Source organism: Meleagris gallopavo, chromosome 5 (genome assembly GCF_905368555.1).
Source record: "Meleagris gallopavo chromosome 5, MGAL_WU_HG_1.1, whole genome shotgun sequence".
NCBI lineage: Eukaryota > Metazoa > Chordata > Aves > Galliformes > Phasianidae > Meleagris > Meleagris gallopavo.
In genome coordinates, this window is record NC_139408.1 from 55,897,038 (window position 1) to 55,913,138 (window position 16,101).

General features: G+C 42.3%; 1 protein-coding gene across 4 annotated transcripts in view; it reads right to left on the reverse strand.

Annotated features, from left to right (window-relative positions):
• The window catches only part of KTN1 (kinectin 1), a 70,176-nt gene that overhangs the window by 27,824 nt on the left and 26,251 nt on the right, over nt 1–16,101 (reverse strand). For all 4 annotated transcript variants that reach the window (XM_085225864.1, XM_085225866.1, XM_085225865.1 and 1 more), the window contains exons 5-18: nt 15,197–15,327; nt 13,637–13,753; nt 11,116–11,256; nt 8,741–8,847; nt 7,125–7,257; nt 6,079–6,166; nt 5,612–5,778; nt 5,147–5,215; nt 4,306–4,343; nt 3,676–3,766; nt 3,300–3,368; nt 2,567–2,604; nt 2,369–2,459; nt 562–648 (exon numbers count right to left, since the gene is read on the reverse strand). In XM_085225864.1, coding sequence (XP_085081990.1) covers nt 562–648; nt 2,369–2,459; nt 2,567–2,604; nt 3,300–3,368; nt 3,676–3,766; nt 4,306–4,343; nt 5,147–5,215; nt 5,612–5,778; nt 6,079–6,166; nt 7,125–7,257; nt 8,741–8,847; nt 11,116–11,256; nt 13,637–13,753; nt 15,197–15,327 — 1,367 coding nt within the window. The remainder of the gene's footprint in view (nt 1–561; nt 649–2,368; nt 2,460–2,566; nt 2,605–3,299; nt 3,369–3,675; nt 3,767–4,305; nt 4,344–5,146; nt 5,216–5,611; nt 5,779–6,078; nt 6,167–7,124; nt 7,258–8,740; nt 8,848–11,115; nt 11,257–13,636; nt 13,754–15,196; nt 15,328–16,101) is intronic.

Genomic DNA, 16,101 nt, shown 5'->3' on the forward strand with positions numbered 1-16,101 from the left:
CTGATTCTACAGGAACATGAAGTTGGGCATTCAAAGCTGTCTCAGGCAAAGGAAACTGGGCAGAATAGCTCTTAACCCACAGTATCCTGCACAAGCACTCAGACTGATGCCATTGCAAAAAACATGGAAGAAGAGGGAGAAAAAAAAAGATAGTAATAGGAAAAAACCATCATAATGTGAGTCTTTTCTTTGATTACTACTGGTCTGAGAACTCACTCTCAGACAGAATGAAAACAAGCAACATGAAGATCTTACTCTGATCTCTCCCCAGACCAATAAGAAATCTTTTTCCTAGGAGGGCTGGTTGCTCGTGGGATTTTTCTATTCAGAAATCATCATTAAAACTGAGAGAGGCTGCAGAAAAGTTCTTGCTTGCATTAAGCTGGCATTCTCCAGGGGAGGAAAAAAATACACATTTTGTATGGATACTCTTTGCCAGATCTAGAAGCTGCATGACTTGGACTTCCCATGTATACCTAAAGAGCAACAGATTTTGCCCATGGCCCACTTAAAAGAAAATACCTAAGAAATTCAAAAGAATTGGAGGACATTTGATACAACCTCAAATGTTGGCTGTACTGGCTCAGATAGGAGAGTCTGCAGCTTCTGCACTTCAGCTTGCAAAGTTTTGTTTTGATCCTTGAGAATCTGAAAGGAAATTCACATTTATCAGCTCAGAACTGCACACCCAAACTACAGCATTTGCACAGTGGCAACAAGGTAATTAAATAACACAGAAGCTCTTACAGTCAGTTCTTAGGAAGCTACAAGACTACAAAGAGTCCTTTAGTACAGGAAAGCAAGAAAGATGGCTAATACTTCTGTCCTTATGTTCCCATGAGAAATTCAGCTGTTACCATCTTCATTCCCTGGCAGGGGATCAGACAGTGCCAAGTATACAGGCAAGAGAAACCACATTTTCCTCCTCAAGGAGCATCAGCATCATCTCAAGATTTGATAGCAGGAAGGGACAGCAAAGGTGAGGACTGAAGAATTGCTGTTTTGAGCCTGGTTTTTCCCTCTTCCACATGTGTGGGAAGAAAGGAGCACTTGCTCAGGGAGAAGCATTCGGGGGAGGCTTACGTTTGGGATCAAAGAAGAAATTCCAAGTGCACAGAACATTCATGCTGAGAGTACTCTATGGATTTCCACACTATCACAAGAATGACCACTTGCACTCAGGTCCCTGTTCACTACCTGAGAACTGCTGAATTGTCTCCAGGTGATTTCTGGACACAAAGTACCTTGCTGATTTCAGCCCATAACCACCCCATAACACCTCTAAAATCTTTTTCTATTCTAAATTCACATTATTCCTTATCACATTCACTTTCACCACTATACCTGCCATCTTAAAACACTGCACCACCTAGAAGCCCCCTGTGATTCTTGAGAGTCAGATCACATAAGGTAATCAAATGCATAATAAAGATGTCACTTCTTCATGCTCACCTTCCACACCTCCCTGAAGGTTCAGCTAATAGCTTATTGTGAAGAACGACCACCTAAAGTCCTACTTTGTTAGTTATTCTTTAACCAGTTATTAACCGAGGAAACCATTATCTGTTGTTCTTTGACATCTCAGAGAAACTTTGGGGGTTTTGCCACCAAAATCTATTCAAAAATGCAGTTTTAATAAGTGAACCACATCCATTACTTGATAACAGTTACAAGAGCTCTAGGAGATCCATAGGGCATGGCCTCTCTTAGAGAAGCTATGCAGCTTGGGCACTACACCCACCTGCTCTGTTCATCACCAGCAAACCTACCAACAAGGTACTGCAAAGCTCAGACTGAGTTACGTTGATCTTTATCAACACCACTTAAAAACAAGCACCAGCTCTGCAGTGCAGACCCCAGATCACAGAAATAAAAGCTTTGGAAATTTAGCTGCTTCCTTATGAGAAACAATTTGGAAGCTGGCAGGAGGAAAATAAGCATTTTTATACCTACCTTGGCAGAAAAATAAAAAAAAGAAAAAAAAGAAACTGACAGCATTATAACCCAAGCAAAGGCTCCCACCAAGGCCTTGGAAGTTGCATTCAAATGTAGAATGCAACAAAACTGCAATAGTTTTTACTGAACAGCCTTCTCCTCCACATTTCAAAGACATCACTCTTTGCAGCTGTAGATACTACACTCGACTTGAGTTACCTCACATCTCTCACCCTCTGTTGTTACTATTCTGATATCCCACATTACCCTTGCCTTGTAAAAAAAAAATAAAAGAATGCTGTAACATAGCTTAACACCTGGAAGTCAGCTCTGTTTTACAAATCAACAATCAATTGTCTGAACTACTCCACAGCCTCAGAAGCCTGGAAAACCTGATGTCATTAAGCACAAGGACAGTTGTTCTGCATCTTACCTTAAATTCTTCTTTTGTGTTCACAGTCTGAGCAAGTTCTTCTCGAAGCTGCTCCTCAAGAGTTCTTATTTTGTCGTCTTTGATGTGAATGCTGAGACACAATAGAAGAGTTACATTCATCTCACAAAAAGCATCAATTCAAAAGAACATAAAAGACTGATAAAAATTATTTATTGAATGCCAGAGCTATTTATTTACCTTTTCTGCATCCTTTCCAGCTCATGTGCAGCAGCAGCCTAGATATAAAGAGGATTAACACAGACTTAAGATACATCACATGATTCAATCAACCCTTCATTCCACAATATTAAAAAGCTAGAACAAGTCGTTTGGCCTCTCAACACATGACACCAGCAAGAAAGAAAGGGGTAAGCTTGTCATTATGCACTTGTAAAACACCAATACATATCAGGCAAGCATGCAATTACAAGAAGAAAGAAGATCTTGAAAGGATTCATTTAACAACCAGGATTTTCAGTAATTAATCAGAGCACTTCCACCTCTGTAATGCACTGGCCACACAGTAATAGCAGAGGGGAAAGCATATGTTTGGTTTTGAAAATACATCTGTTGTGAGGTAGGTTTTTCTATATATTCTTGGTTTTTACTTTCTTAGATGCCAGGGCTGCATATTTAACAACAGTTGTGTTCACTCCTGTGCAAAGTCCTTAAGACATCAGCAAATCTAGATAAACATAACCAGCAAGTGCTTCAGTCACTTGGCTAAGTAAAACAGATTCAGCCAGTGAAGAAGGGAAATTAAGAGCAGATCTCTGACCAAAAACAAAACATCTAGGGAATCACATATTAACCTGATTCTGTAACCTCACACTGCTAGTGGTGTATAGCTCGCTTAAACCAACAGATCTGCCTTTGCATTTAGGACAAAATAGGCAATGGGAAGGTGATAAAAACGAATCAGTTATTTTACCTGTTCATTTGTCAGAGCCTGTAACTTCTGTATTTCTGATTTCAGGGACAGGTTCATATTCTGCAAGACCTGAAGGAAGAAAAAAATACATTTGCATTTTGCACATAGATGATCTTTCAGCTAAGCCCACTTTTCAGTGTAAAATATCCCTGGCTATTTTTTTGTTGTAGACTATAGGTGATTGCAAAGGAAACCCCTAACATTTGTCATCAGTGGCTTTCATCACACACCAATCCTGGCTAGATCAGTTGCCTTGTAGTCAAAGGAGCTGGTTCTAGACCTAATGACAGCAACCACCTCACAGTCTTCATTTCATATGCACACCCAGTGAGCCCATCCCTCCACCAGCTGGCATTTACATGTGCTTTTATTATACCTTGAGCTCTTCTTCCTTGCTTGTTAAATTGGCGTGTTCATTGCCTAATGAGTCCTCCATCTGCTTTAGCTGTTTGTCCTTTTCTGCAATGCTGTATAAATGAGAGTGATGACATATCAGTACTGGAAGGCCTAGAATGAAAGTTGCTCATGAAATAGAAGGCTAAACACAAGATACATACTAGCCCTTCAGTCCAGGTCCTACCCACATTTCTGCTGACAGCACGTTTTGGGACCAAAAGCTTTTCCCTCCATTTCAAATGCTGCTTGCCAAACATTTATGGGATGTTTTCTAGCTCCGAAACAAAACTACCCCAATCTCCCAAAGGGAGAAATGGTCATGCACATCTCTGCTTGCTGCACTGATTCCCATAAACAACAGGAGGCACTGCTTTCTGTGCAGTACAGACCTCCATACAACAGGCTGCGAATCTGAGACCAGAAACAGAAAGGAAGTCTGCAGGAAGTGTTGTCCCAGCTCCAAAGTGAATCTCACATTTAGAAAGTGAAAAGCATTGACAACAATTCCTTTACCCTTCCCTCCCATACACACTGTGCATGCACTGAGGAAAGGTGGTGTGTGTTAGCAGCCAGTGACATTTCCCAAACACCAGGGGAAATGAATGCTCACACTTTGTGCAGTTCTTCTGCCAGGACTGAAGCTGAGGTCTGCAGAAAAAAAGAAAAAAAACAACCACAGCTGAGAGTAAGGCAAAGAATCAACCTCTGCAGCAAACCAGGAATTGAACTTGTAAGATTTATCTCATTATTTCAAACTGGCACAGGCAGATTTCAAGTATTTCCTAGCTACAGAACACAGGAAGGATCTCAGCACGTACTAATAACCCTTCCCTTTCTGCTCAAGGCAATACAACCAGAAGATGCTCTTTGTCAGATTCCAAACAAGCAATGGGGATCACCAGCACTTGTCTCCTGAGCTGCCTTATGGGACATTCCACTGTCAAACCTCTTCATCACCCCCCTGATGTCCACAGAGGTACCTATCCAGTCCAACCCTACTTCCTCAAAGGGGGTTTATGCGAGGTGTTCTGCCCCCACTGGACTGAACAGAGCTTCATACAGCAGCCACCTAAGTCACCATTCCTCAATCTGATGACAAGGGGAGAGACATTATCAGTTGGTTCACAGGAGGACAGCAGAAAGACCACAGAACCACATGAGAATACCCACACATGCAAAGCTATAGAAAAAAAAAATTGAATGGTATTCCACTCCTGGTTCTAAATGAAAGGCAGTACAGGAGGAGATAGGTGGACATCTCCCCCTCCAAAGAAAGGAGAGCAGAAGCTTAAGTTTTAAATCAGGTTGAGAACACTACAAAAGAGGATGCTAACAAGTCTTCACTTTCATTATTGCACATCTCACATCCAGCTTAAAAAAAGATCCGTCTTTTATAGAAGATTCACAATTAAAGACTGCAGAAGAAAGGGAAGAGTGAGAACATGCTGTACCTGGGCTGCCATTTGTGAATGTAGCTTCTGAAGCTGAGTGTTCAAAGCATCGTTCTGCTCTACCAGCTCCTAGTAAGAGAGCAGGAAAAGAAAAGCAGGCTGACATCTGTAGATGGTCAACTTCTGCTAGTATTAGCTCCTAGTTGTGCTTCTACCAGTAAGAAGAGTTTAGCATTTAATTTTCACATATTTTGGAAATGCCATCTTTCTCCCAGAGATAGGCTGGCTTGAGGGGAAGTGTAACATCCCACTTTGTCTGAAAGGAAGTGTTCCCTACCCCACCACACACCTGCTGGTTTCCCTGCAGCCAGCAAGGATTACATCCTTGCTCCCAAACGGCTCCAGTCCTCCTCCCAACACTGCATGCAAGCTCTCAGTAGGAAAGCTTAGTTAAAGCAGCAGTTCAAGGTTATTACTGTTTCCACAGACACAAAGGGGAAAAAAAAAAAGATCTGTGAGCAATACCTGCACCCGCAATTGCATAGAGTCCTCCTTAGAAGCTCTCTTTTGCTCATTCTCAATCAGCTGCAACATCCTCTGCTCCAGCTGCTGTTTCGACAGCATCATATCAGTGAGTTTGCTGTGCAAGCTCTGGATTTCGTTGTCTTTGGCGACAAGCTTGTTCTGCACATCTGTAGCAGAAACATCAGGATTTAAATTCAGAAGTACATACTTCAACTCTAGGGGGAAGTAACTTGCACTGCAAACAGGGAAGCTGATGAGAAGCCTTGATCCAGCAGGCCAAGGTTCTGCTCATCAGCATTTAAAGTTGTATCACAGCACACAATTTCCCCAGGGTGTGCAAGCACTACTGACATCAATTTGAGCTCTATTTAACACTTAAGCCAACTAATACTTTTTTTTTTTTTTTTTTTAAATACAGCAAGATCACTGCAGTTAGCATTATGTGGGATTTCTTGTTTGATACATGCCTTGTTGTGCTGCTTCATGCTCTGCTGTTCTTTTCCTGAGATAAACCTGGATTTCTTCCCATCGTCTCTCTGCTTCCTGCTGCTGGACCTTCACATTGAAGACAGAATTGATGAAAATAAGTCTAATCTTTAATTTAGTTTTGAAACATTCAGAGTTCATCTCTCCAGTGCTATTCCCAAAACATATGGTAAGGAAGAAAAATTGTTCCTTGTTTTCATTAGGGCGCATCAGAGAGACGGAGCGCCCTGTAATCTTCCTCCCAGAACAGTTTATCCCATTAATTTGAAAGGCAAATTGTGAACAGAATTTAATCACTGGCTCTTAACAGGATGATTTCTGTAGTATGGAAGTGCAGCACTTTTGCTCTGCAAGTTCAGAATTAACAGCAGGAGCCGGTCTAGCCACATAAAACACAAAAACACATCTGTAAATTAAACCACATCTCAGCCCTCGATATCAATTCTCCACCTGTAAGAACTGGAGGCAGACAGAACTTCTGAGTTGACAATCTCATCAGAAAATAAAAAAGATACATCAAAATACCAGTATACTTTTAAAAGACAATTAAATGTGCATTGAAGCAAAAGTTTGTAGCTTCCAAACAAAGAAGAATAATTAAAAAGAAAACAAAACAACCAATGAGGAAAAGAATTATTAAAAAAATCCTATCTGGATGAACTGCTCCAAAGTATCATGGAAACCAGGCCAAACTATGACACAAATCTTGTCTGAATCGTAGAAAACAAAGTTCAACACCACCAATTAAGGTTTTTAAAAGATATTCACCTGGGAGGGCAAGTTCGTTGTCATAGTCTGTAATCACTGAAAATACAGGTACTGAATAAAAGCATTAAATAAGCCCACAGTCTGGCTCAGAAATTATCCACAAATTGATATTTGTGTATCTAAAGAAAACGGGCAGAGATGAGTGGCCAGGGAAACAGCAGAAGCGATTCTCACACTCCTTCCATCCTGCCCAGCTCAGGACTTGGCTCAGATAAGAGCCTCAAGTGCAACTCAGCAAGGCAGAGAAAAGCAAAGTCACCTTTAGCTGAGCCACTGCCTGCTCTGCATTCTTCTTCTGGAGCTCCTCTTGCTGCAGCTTGCTGTTCTTCTCTCCCAGTTCATTCACCAGCCTGGCGCAGTCCTGACGCAGTTTGTTCAGTTCAGCTGCCTGCCTAGAAATTAATATTTTTACAGCTTCTTGTTCAGTTCCTTCCCCCTTCCAAGAAGCGTAAGCAATACCAACAGCTAGTCAAACATCAAGTGTTGTATTTGCAGCCAGAGGGCTGTGCTGAGTTTCACTCATACTGCTTTACCACCATAGGAAAGGGATGAGGTCTGGAATGCTGGCTGTCAGCACAGCAGCTATAACCCAAAGCCAGAAACAAAAGGGAAGTCAATAAGCCACAAACATCAGCTCCTTCAAAATGTTTGAAAGCTGATGGTTAAAATTTGGATGGCTTTATACAAAAAGGTCCAGCAGATGGAAAAGTCTCACAAATTCATATTCTGTTTCTCCTCCCATGAAGGATCCTTGATCTGTAGACTTAACTGTGGCCATCTCTCTGGACTACACATTGCCTCATGGACCTGACTCACTCTCAACTTGTGAAGGTGTGTGATGCACTCTCCTACTTGGGAATGAAGATGCATTTGTATCACACAAGGCAAGAATTCTGAAAGGCTCGTGTTTGTGTACAAGCAAACAAAAAGCATTATGTTCTTTATTTTTGCCCAAACGAGGCATTTTTTTCAAGATTTATTAATTATGACATTTCTACAAACAGGGCATCTCTACAAACAGAGGACTAGCCCTTATTATATGGCACTGCAGAAAGTGGGCAGGGAGCAGAAAGTGCACCCACTGCATTATGCTCAGCAGTTCAGCAGATGTTGGCAGAATGGTCCAGAAAGTAGTAGCTCCTTGGCGTGAACAGCCCAGCCACAAAATGAAGATACAGCAACATTTCCAAGCCATGACAGAGTTCTGACATTCCAGTCTCCAACAGTAACAAATCAGCTATCTGAGAGCATGTGAAGTGTGGTTTTGGCTTCCTGAAGGCAGAAGGCCACTAGCAGGAATTCTGCCATCTGCCTACCCCCCTTATCAGGCACTCAGTTTGTCCCTGAGCTGACAGAGGACTGTGTGTATGGTGGTAAAGTTAAGTCATGACTCACAAAAAGATGACACCTTGAGGTGCTTTTTGATTCTCCAAGCAATGGTGGATGGATACCACTGGGTGACAGCTGGATTATCACTGCAGCATATTGACATTTTCTTTTTTAATGCAGGACCAATTTATAAGCTCAGAGCTGCTGTCCTCCCAAGAGATCTGCAAGAGCACTTCTCCTAAAGCCAGGTGGACGAATGCACCCTACCAAATACACTGGTTGTGACTGAGCACTCCTGCAGTTCTTCCCGTCAGATCTCAGACCTCTAGCAGCCCAGGCTTCCAACTGATGAAAGACACTAATCAGCTTTGACAGCCCTGGCTCAATGCAAATACAAACAGGTACCTCCATGCTCCAAAATGACTACTTCCTGGTTTAAACACAAATGCAAAGACAGCCAAGGAAATGGAAATGAAAGGAGCAGAAGCCAGAGTTCTTCAGGGAAAGCTTAAAAATATGCAGAGCTCCAAGTAGCTGCTAACATACTTGCTCTCCATTTGATTGGTAGAAGTGCTGACAGCATCTCTCAGGATACCATTCTCCTGCTTCAGGTGGCTTATTTCTGCCTCCATCTGCTCACAGCGTTGCTGGAACTGAAGGGGGGGAAAAAAAAAGACATAATACTAAAAAGACAGAATACTAAAAGAGAAATCAGAAACCACCAAAATATCACAGCAGATACAACTATACAACAGTTAAAGGTAACAATATTCAGTGCTTTTCTGGGGAAAGGGACACCTTTACCTCCCTCCTCATACGACTCCTCAATTTAATTGATGCAGCTTGGCTCTACTTGCTTGAATAAAACATCAGTTTCCTTTTATACCACTGTATCAAGGCCACATTTTAAGTAGTACACAAATATTACTCAGGATATTGATAACTATCTACAGTTGCACAGCTGAGTTATCAATAACTGGGTACCAATCTCCCTTTCCAAGGAAGAAATAAATTCACTGGATTAATGCCAGAGGTTTAACAAAGCCTGTAAATAAAGCAGAAAAGTTGGAAATAACCAAACATACACAGATTGTAGCATGTAAATTGCAAAAGGCTTGTCCGGATCTAACATCCTGAAGTTAAGACTACAAAGTAGATCCTTTTCTTTAGGCAAAAATATGCTTCAATTACATTTCAATGTGCTTGAGAGATGCCCTAAAACCCAAAGCTGCTTCACAATAGTTCAAACATGACCAAAAGACAGGATTCAAAGGGAAAAAAAAGAACAAAAAAACAGACTTTGCATATCCAGACGCCAGCACAGCTGGTCCTACAGCCTGCTCTGAAAATCCTGAAGCATGTACAGCACGTAACACGTTCTTCCTCTTCCAGCACCAGTTGCAGCTGACACCACTTCCAAAACCCAGTTTCACCATGAGTGACTCATCAGTGAGGATCTTGTAAGCACAAGTCCAAAAAAAAAAAAAAAAAACAAAAACCAAACATCTGAATAACAACAACAGCAAGAGAGTGGTCCATTGTGGAGCAGCCACATCCAGCTCAGCACCAACACATCCAAGGAGTTGTTCTCTCTGAGCTTTGATGAGCTTGTGGTTTTTGTTTTGGTTTTTTTTTAGTGTTTGCTTTGTGGTAGTTTTTTGTGCTCCTTGTTTACTATTATTTTTATTTAAACACCACACAGATAAAAGAGGATCTGGAATCTTTGCTGGCTATAGTTCAGCTTCTCTGCAACACTGTGAAACAGCAGCAGGGGGAGCAGGACCAGAGCACCTCTGCACGCTCTTCCTCCAGCTGACTGCTACAGACGTGCTGGTAGAAATTAGAAATCACCCTTTGGTCCCCAGAGCTCCTCCACACCCCCACCAGTAAGATCCTCTCACTTTGCAGTTTCCTGTGTAGGTTCATGTGAAGCAGCGTCTGCTCCAGAACTGCAGACTTGGCATTCTCCAGAGTGCCAAGATACAACAGAAATATTACTGAAACTGGATGTTCACAAACCAGGCTTGGTGCTGTTACAACCTTTTAGGAAAACACACCAGCACGACAAATCTAAGCACATGTCAGCTGGTATAGGCAGGGCCATTTTGCTTAAAAATATCTGGTGAAAACTCCTTCTGAAGTCACTACATCATAACAAATTCAGGAGAAGGGTCTAAAAACAAAAATCTAAGTGCTGCCCTTCAAATGTTCTCAGTAAAGCACCTTCCCAATCAGTGATACTTCTTGTGTATTAACTTGATTAATCCCTCCGCCCTGAGATTTAAGAGCAAGATTTATCAGCTTCTAAATGATCCTCAGCATTAGTGCCTACCTGAAGTTGAGTATTTCAACTAGATTTCATGCTTAATTGGTTAACATTTTAGCAGAATACCACAAAGCAGAAGTAACCAGACAAGCCAGGCTGCCTAGCACTGGCCTTTTGCAGACTGTGAACCAGCCTCCTTTGGTATGCCCCTACTTTATGAATCAGCCCTCAATTTCCCTACCCTCACGCAGATGGGTCACACTAACAGCTATCAGCACACTGCACTCAAGATTCCAGGTAACAACCACTTCCACAGAAGCTGACTTGAAATAACAAATGCTGCACTCTTTGCTAAAATAAAGGTTCCTTAGCATCGATCTGCTTGTATACTTCAACCCAAACAGTAAAGGATGAGAGGTGATGGCCTCAGGTTGTGCCAGGGAAGGTTTAGGTTGGATATTAGGAAACAGCTCTTCACAGAAAGAGGAGTAATGCAGTGGCACAGCTGCACAGGGAGTGGGGGAAGTCACCATCCCTGAGGGTGTCCAGGGACATGTAGCACTGAGGGATGTGGTCAGTGGGCACAGTGGGGTGGTTTGGACTTGGGGATCTCTGAGATCTTTTCCAGCCTTAATGATTCTACGAAAGCTTTTACCTTTATCTTCATCTGCTGAGATTCCTGGTAGCTAACATGTATTTTACTCTGAAAAGTGCCATGCTCCTTCTCCAGCGTGTTGATGCGTTCCCTCATTTTCGCTGTAAGCAAGCCGTTCCTCTCTTTTTCTGCAACCAGCTCCTTGGGTGGGAAACCAAAGGAAAAAGAAAAGAAATCACCTACCACTCTCTTCTAGAATCCAACAGACACAATGTTTTTTGATTATGAGAAACATATCAGGTATACATCAAACTACAGTAAGCACCAGCATTCACTCACAAATGACAGTACTACACTGGCCAAGCTCTCAGCACCCTTCTGAGGATTTTAAATCAGCATACTTTCACATGTATTAAAAAGAGGTTTGCCACTTAAACAGCAACAAACTCCTCTTGTCTTATTTCTATCAGGTTTAGCTAGATAATACAGAGCCCTAACGATTAAAGTCACAGATACTGCACAGAGCGTACCTTGGATTTTCCTCCCAGGTACAGCAAAATGAAAGAAATTGAATAAAGAATTGCAGCAAAACTACAAAGAATTTTAGAGCATGTAATTGCTTTGTAGCAGGTTGCAAAGCCAACACTGAAAACAGTTTTGCCAGAGGAGATAGGCTATTAGCACCCAGCAATAAGGCCCAAATCCCACCAGCATGCCACATTATAGCTTCCAAATGAAAATACACATTTCAATTTGGATTATTTATTAGCCAGTAACTCAACCTGGACACCTGAGAAGTGCACAGAGCTGCTAATCTGCAATATAAGTCCATTTGCTGCAGTAAGCAAAACCATTGAGTGCAGGGCTCAGGCAGCTCTGATCACAGGAGTTTTTGCATGCTCAAACTCCAAGTGCCTCCAGCAATGCCACACAATGTAGCTCCACACAGTGCCAGAGGCTTCTCCAGAGATCCAAAGTACCCACATTAGCAGTCAGCCTCTCTGACAGCACAGAGAGCCCTGCCACAACATTTCAGTGCTCCAACTAGCCTGAATACCTTCCACCTCTTCAGAGTAATTATAAGCTTCGTCCACATTTCATTTTCAATAAAAGCTGTTCTCTCTTTTTAGAGCCAACTAGTTAGTTGGCTTCAGGAAGCTGTCTTCTTCAGAATAAAAAAAAACAAAAAGCATAATGAGCTCCCAAGCATATGTTCACAGAGTAACCAAAGATACCAGGAGCTCTGAGTCGCTTCTGAAAACACAATGGAGACAGTTTAACACAAAGCCTTCTCAAACAAGTGTCACTGGTCTTCCATCTGCTAGGATACAACAGAAGGGAGGCACCATGACATTTTCTGGCTTCCTTCTACCCCTCCACCAACTTCTACCATTCACCTACAACCCTCACCAGCCCATGCACCCCACCAAGGCAGTGCCAGAGATGCTGGCAAGACCAGCTCTCACACACTCAACACCACAGAGGTCAGGCACTCCTTGCTCTCATTCATCCTCTCCAGATATCATCTGTACTGACAGCCCCAGGGACATCTCTGCACCTCACCCTCTAAGTCCCTCCATAGCTTTCAACAGTGTCTTCAAAGGAACATGTTAATTAGAAGATAATTAGAAGATAAAAGCTTGTTGAGTTTTTTCCCTTGCTTACCCTCAAGATTTAGCACTGCAGCAGCTCTGCCTTCACCTGCTTTCTCTCAGCTTTCAGGAATGCCTATTCATTTTTCCTCTTCCCTAACAAAACTGGGAAAACTAACAACCACCCATCTTCTCCGCAGACCCTGCCTTGCCTTCCAACCACCACTCTGTAGATGGTTTTTCCCCCTCCACTACATCAGTTTCCCTCCACACTCAGGCTCTATCTGACACTCCTGCTCAGCTCCTGTCCCACAGTATTCCTGATTCTAACATCACTCTACTTCCAAATTACCCAAAACATAAGAATCTTACCCCCGCCAAGCCTCTGATTTATTACAACACTGACATAATTCCTTTTTCTACAGTAACTGATCTCCTTTGAAATATTCAATAGAGGAAAAAAAAAAAAAATCAAGTTTCATGAAGTTATCTTGACAGTGGTGCAACTGTAAGTCTAGAACTATCAGTGCTGCAACTCAAGGGGCCAAGCAGCATTCAAACTTGCTGCAGCTTTGTCAAAGAAAGCTGATCATTACTGTACCTAGAAGCACGCAAGCATCCAAATACTGGAATATGTATACTCAGTTAAAGCTGCAATGGCAAAGAGGTGTTTTATATTTATATCCATATAATGCTCACGGAAAAAAAAAAGCATTTGCTCTTAGTAACCTTTTGAAAAGAAAAATTTCCTCAGCTTAAAAATGCCAGTAAGTGAACTACCTGGAAAAACTACTGGCAAACAGCTCTGCACAAACACACTAATAGCATCATAAAAACTAACACAGAGTCTTGGAACACCTTCCCAATATAAGAGATTCCAGCTTTTAATTTAGACTAACCTCAACAGGCCAGAATTTGTTGCTGCTCATTCTCCAAGCCCCTGCAATTATCCAAAAGCTCTCTATACATACAAACTTGTTTGCATTTACCTGGGTTAGCTGCTTGCACTGCTCCTTTGCAACAGCTGCCTCCTCCTTCATCGCAGCGAGCATTTTCTCCTTCTCTTGCAGCTGATGTATAGCTGCAGCCGACTCTGCCTTGCTGGCCTGCAGCAAAAGCACACACAAGTGGTCAATGCATGCCAGAAGTACACCAGCAGAGCCAGGCTGAAAGGAAGCAACACCTCCTCACGTCCCCACGTAGTCTGTGCGCACAGCGTACATGGCACCACGAGTACCCAGCCCTGCTGCTAATGGATCCTGCAGCACCGGTTTTATCGGACCAGGAAATGCATTTTCAGATGCACTGAAACCAATTAAGAGAACAAATGGGCTCTTAAGGAGCTCCCACATTGGAAGATGGCTGCTTTGGTGGCACTGGGAAAAACGAAAGAGCAGTCATTAAAGAAATAAAGGAAAACAGCACAGCCATGCTGAATCATTCGATAAATGAGTGAGGAAGAGATTGCCAACATCACCTGGTCCCACCCACGCTCAAAGCAGGTGTAATCCAACCTGGATTAGAAATACCACCTGATTTCCTGAAAGCTCACTACAAAGGAAAGAGGGAACACTGGTCTGGTCTCTCCTTCCACTCAGGAGAGCCTCCAGTTACAACAGTAACATCTCTGCGGGGAAGAATGACAAGTTTTAGAGATGCTGCAAAACACAGGAAGCTGGGGGAATGATCCCTGCTGTCCTGCCACTTGGACACTGGTCTTAGAAAATAAAATAACTGCCACAAGGGGCAAACGTTCTACACATATACACTCAGATTGTGTTAAATAAAGTCTGCTAGTAAAAGAAGCAGAGGGGAGTTGCAGTCCCACAAATCCATTCTCAATTTGGTTGGAAGATCTCCTTCGATGGTATTGCAAGATACTGGTGGTCACCACCCTGCTGTCTTAATACAAAACTGTAGAAATCAGAGAGTAAAGAAGCACCAAGAATTGGAACAGGTTGTTCAGATAAGTTACTCAGCCTCAGTTCATCATGGTTTAAAGCCTGACAGCCCAGGCTGACCTGGGAGCAGACCCTGCTTTGAGCAAGAGAATGGACTGCAGAGCTCCCTTCCAATCTGAAGTATCCTAAGGTCCTATGAAACCCATTCAAAATAGCCAGAACACTTTAATGTGTCAGGTTTCTAAGAGGGACTCCTGTTTGTTGGTTTTTTTCCTTAATTCCTATTACAGTTTTTCCTACATATTTGTGAGAGATGGCTGCTAAAGTCACCAGCTAGCCCTCCCCCATGCCAACACACTGCGTCAGCTGCAACAGCCCTACATTACATAGCTTCTACTGATGGTTATGGCTGCCCTTTACGAGCAGTTAGGAGCTATCAGCCTGTCTAGCCAGCCCTGGCAGATGGCAGATATCTGACAACTGCCTTCTGCATGTAAAAGCAGGCACAGACCAGCTGGAAAAAAAAAAAATCTTCCAAAGCCATAATGCAGAAATAGCGACAAAACATCCATTAGCTCACTTGACAGTGTCTCCTCCACTTTCTACCCATTTAAAAGCCTCCTCTCCCCCATACCCACAGACATTCACCTTTTGTAAGACGTCGTGAATTGCACCAGATTTTTCCTTCAACACCTCCACTACACAACGGGCCTCATCTTCAGTGAAGATCATATTCTTCATGGCTATCACAAAGTCTTTAAATTTTACTTCAGCATTCTCTGCAACACAGAAGGGAGGATATATTTGCTTTGGACTCAGTACAGAATTATTTATTTTGCTTTGAAATAGCATGTGATGGGGTATCATTATGCATTATATTTAATTTCAGTCTGAAATGCCAAGAAGCAAAAGGTCATGAGCATTCAGCTAAAACAACATAACTCAGATTTAAATCTGATAACAATCTGCCAGCTGACAGTTTTGGGAAAAAAATCCCATCGTTTTGTTTGTACAGTTGGTAACATTTATAGTGTTGCTAGCAAGAAGACAAAGCACAACACAGATTTGGGGGGAAAAATAGCACAAATGTGAAAACTTGAAGAGTTCTTCCCAGCATATTATGACAGTAATTCAAACTGAGCTCCCAATTTAGAGGACAGCCTCGCTCCAAGAGCAATATGCAGATGACAGAGCAATGAATTTACATGGCACATTTCTGATTACAATACATGGAATCAGAAAGATATTCCATCGGTCTAAGTTTGGAAATGAAACTGCTGCAGGAATTCAGCAGCAGGCAGATAAATCAATGAGATCCATCTTCATCACTGATTCTGTAAGTGTTCAAAGAGACACAAACAAAGCAAGTGCACTCCAGATCTACCATGCTCTTACAGAAACAAAAGCATTTTTCATTAGAAAAACAGGCTGCACACATAAGTCATTAGGTGGCCCCCTAACTTAAGGAAATGGAAGCACAAGTCTGAGGCACCCAGTATCTCTGTCAGAGAGAAGTATGCCAAGAGACTGGAGAGGAGTAAAGAGAAAGTAAA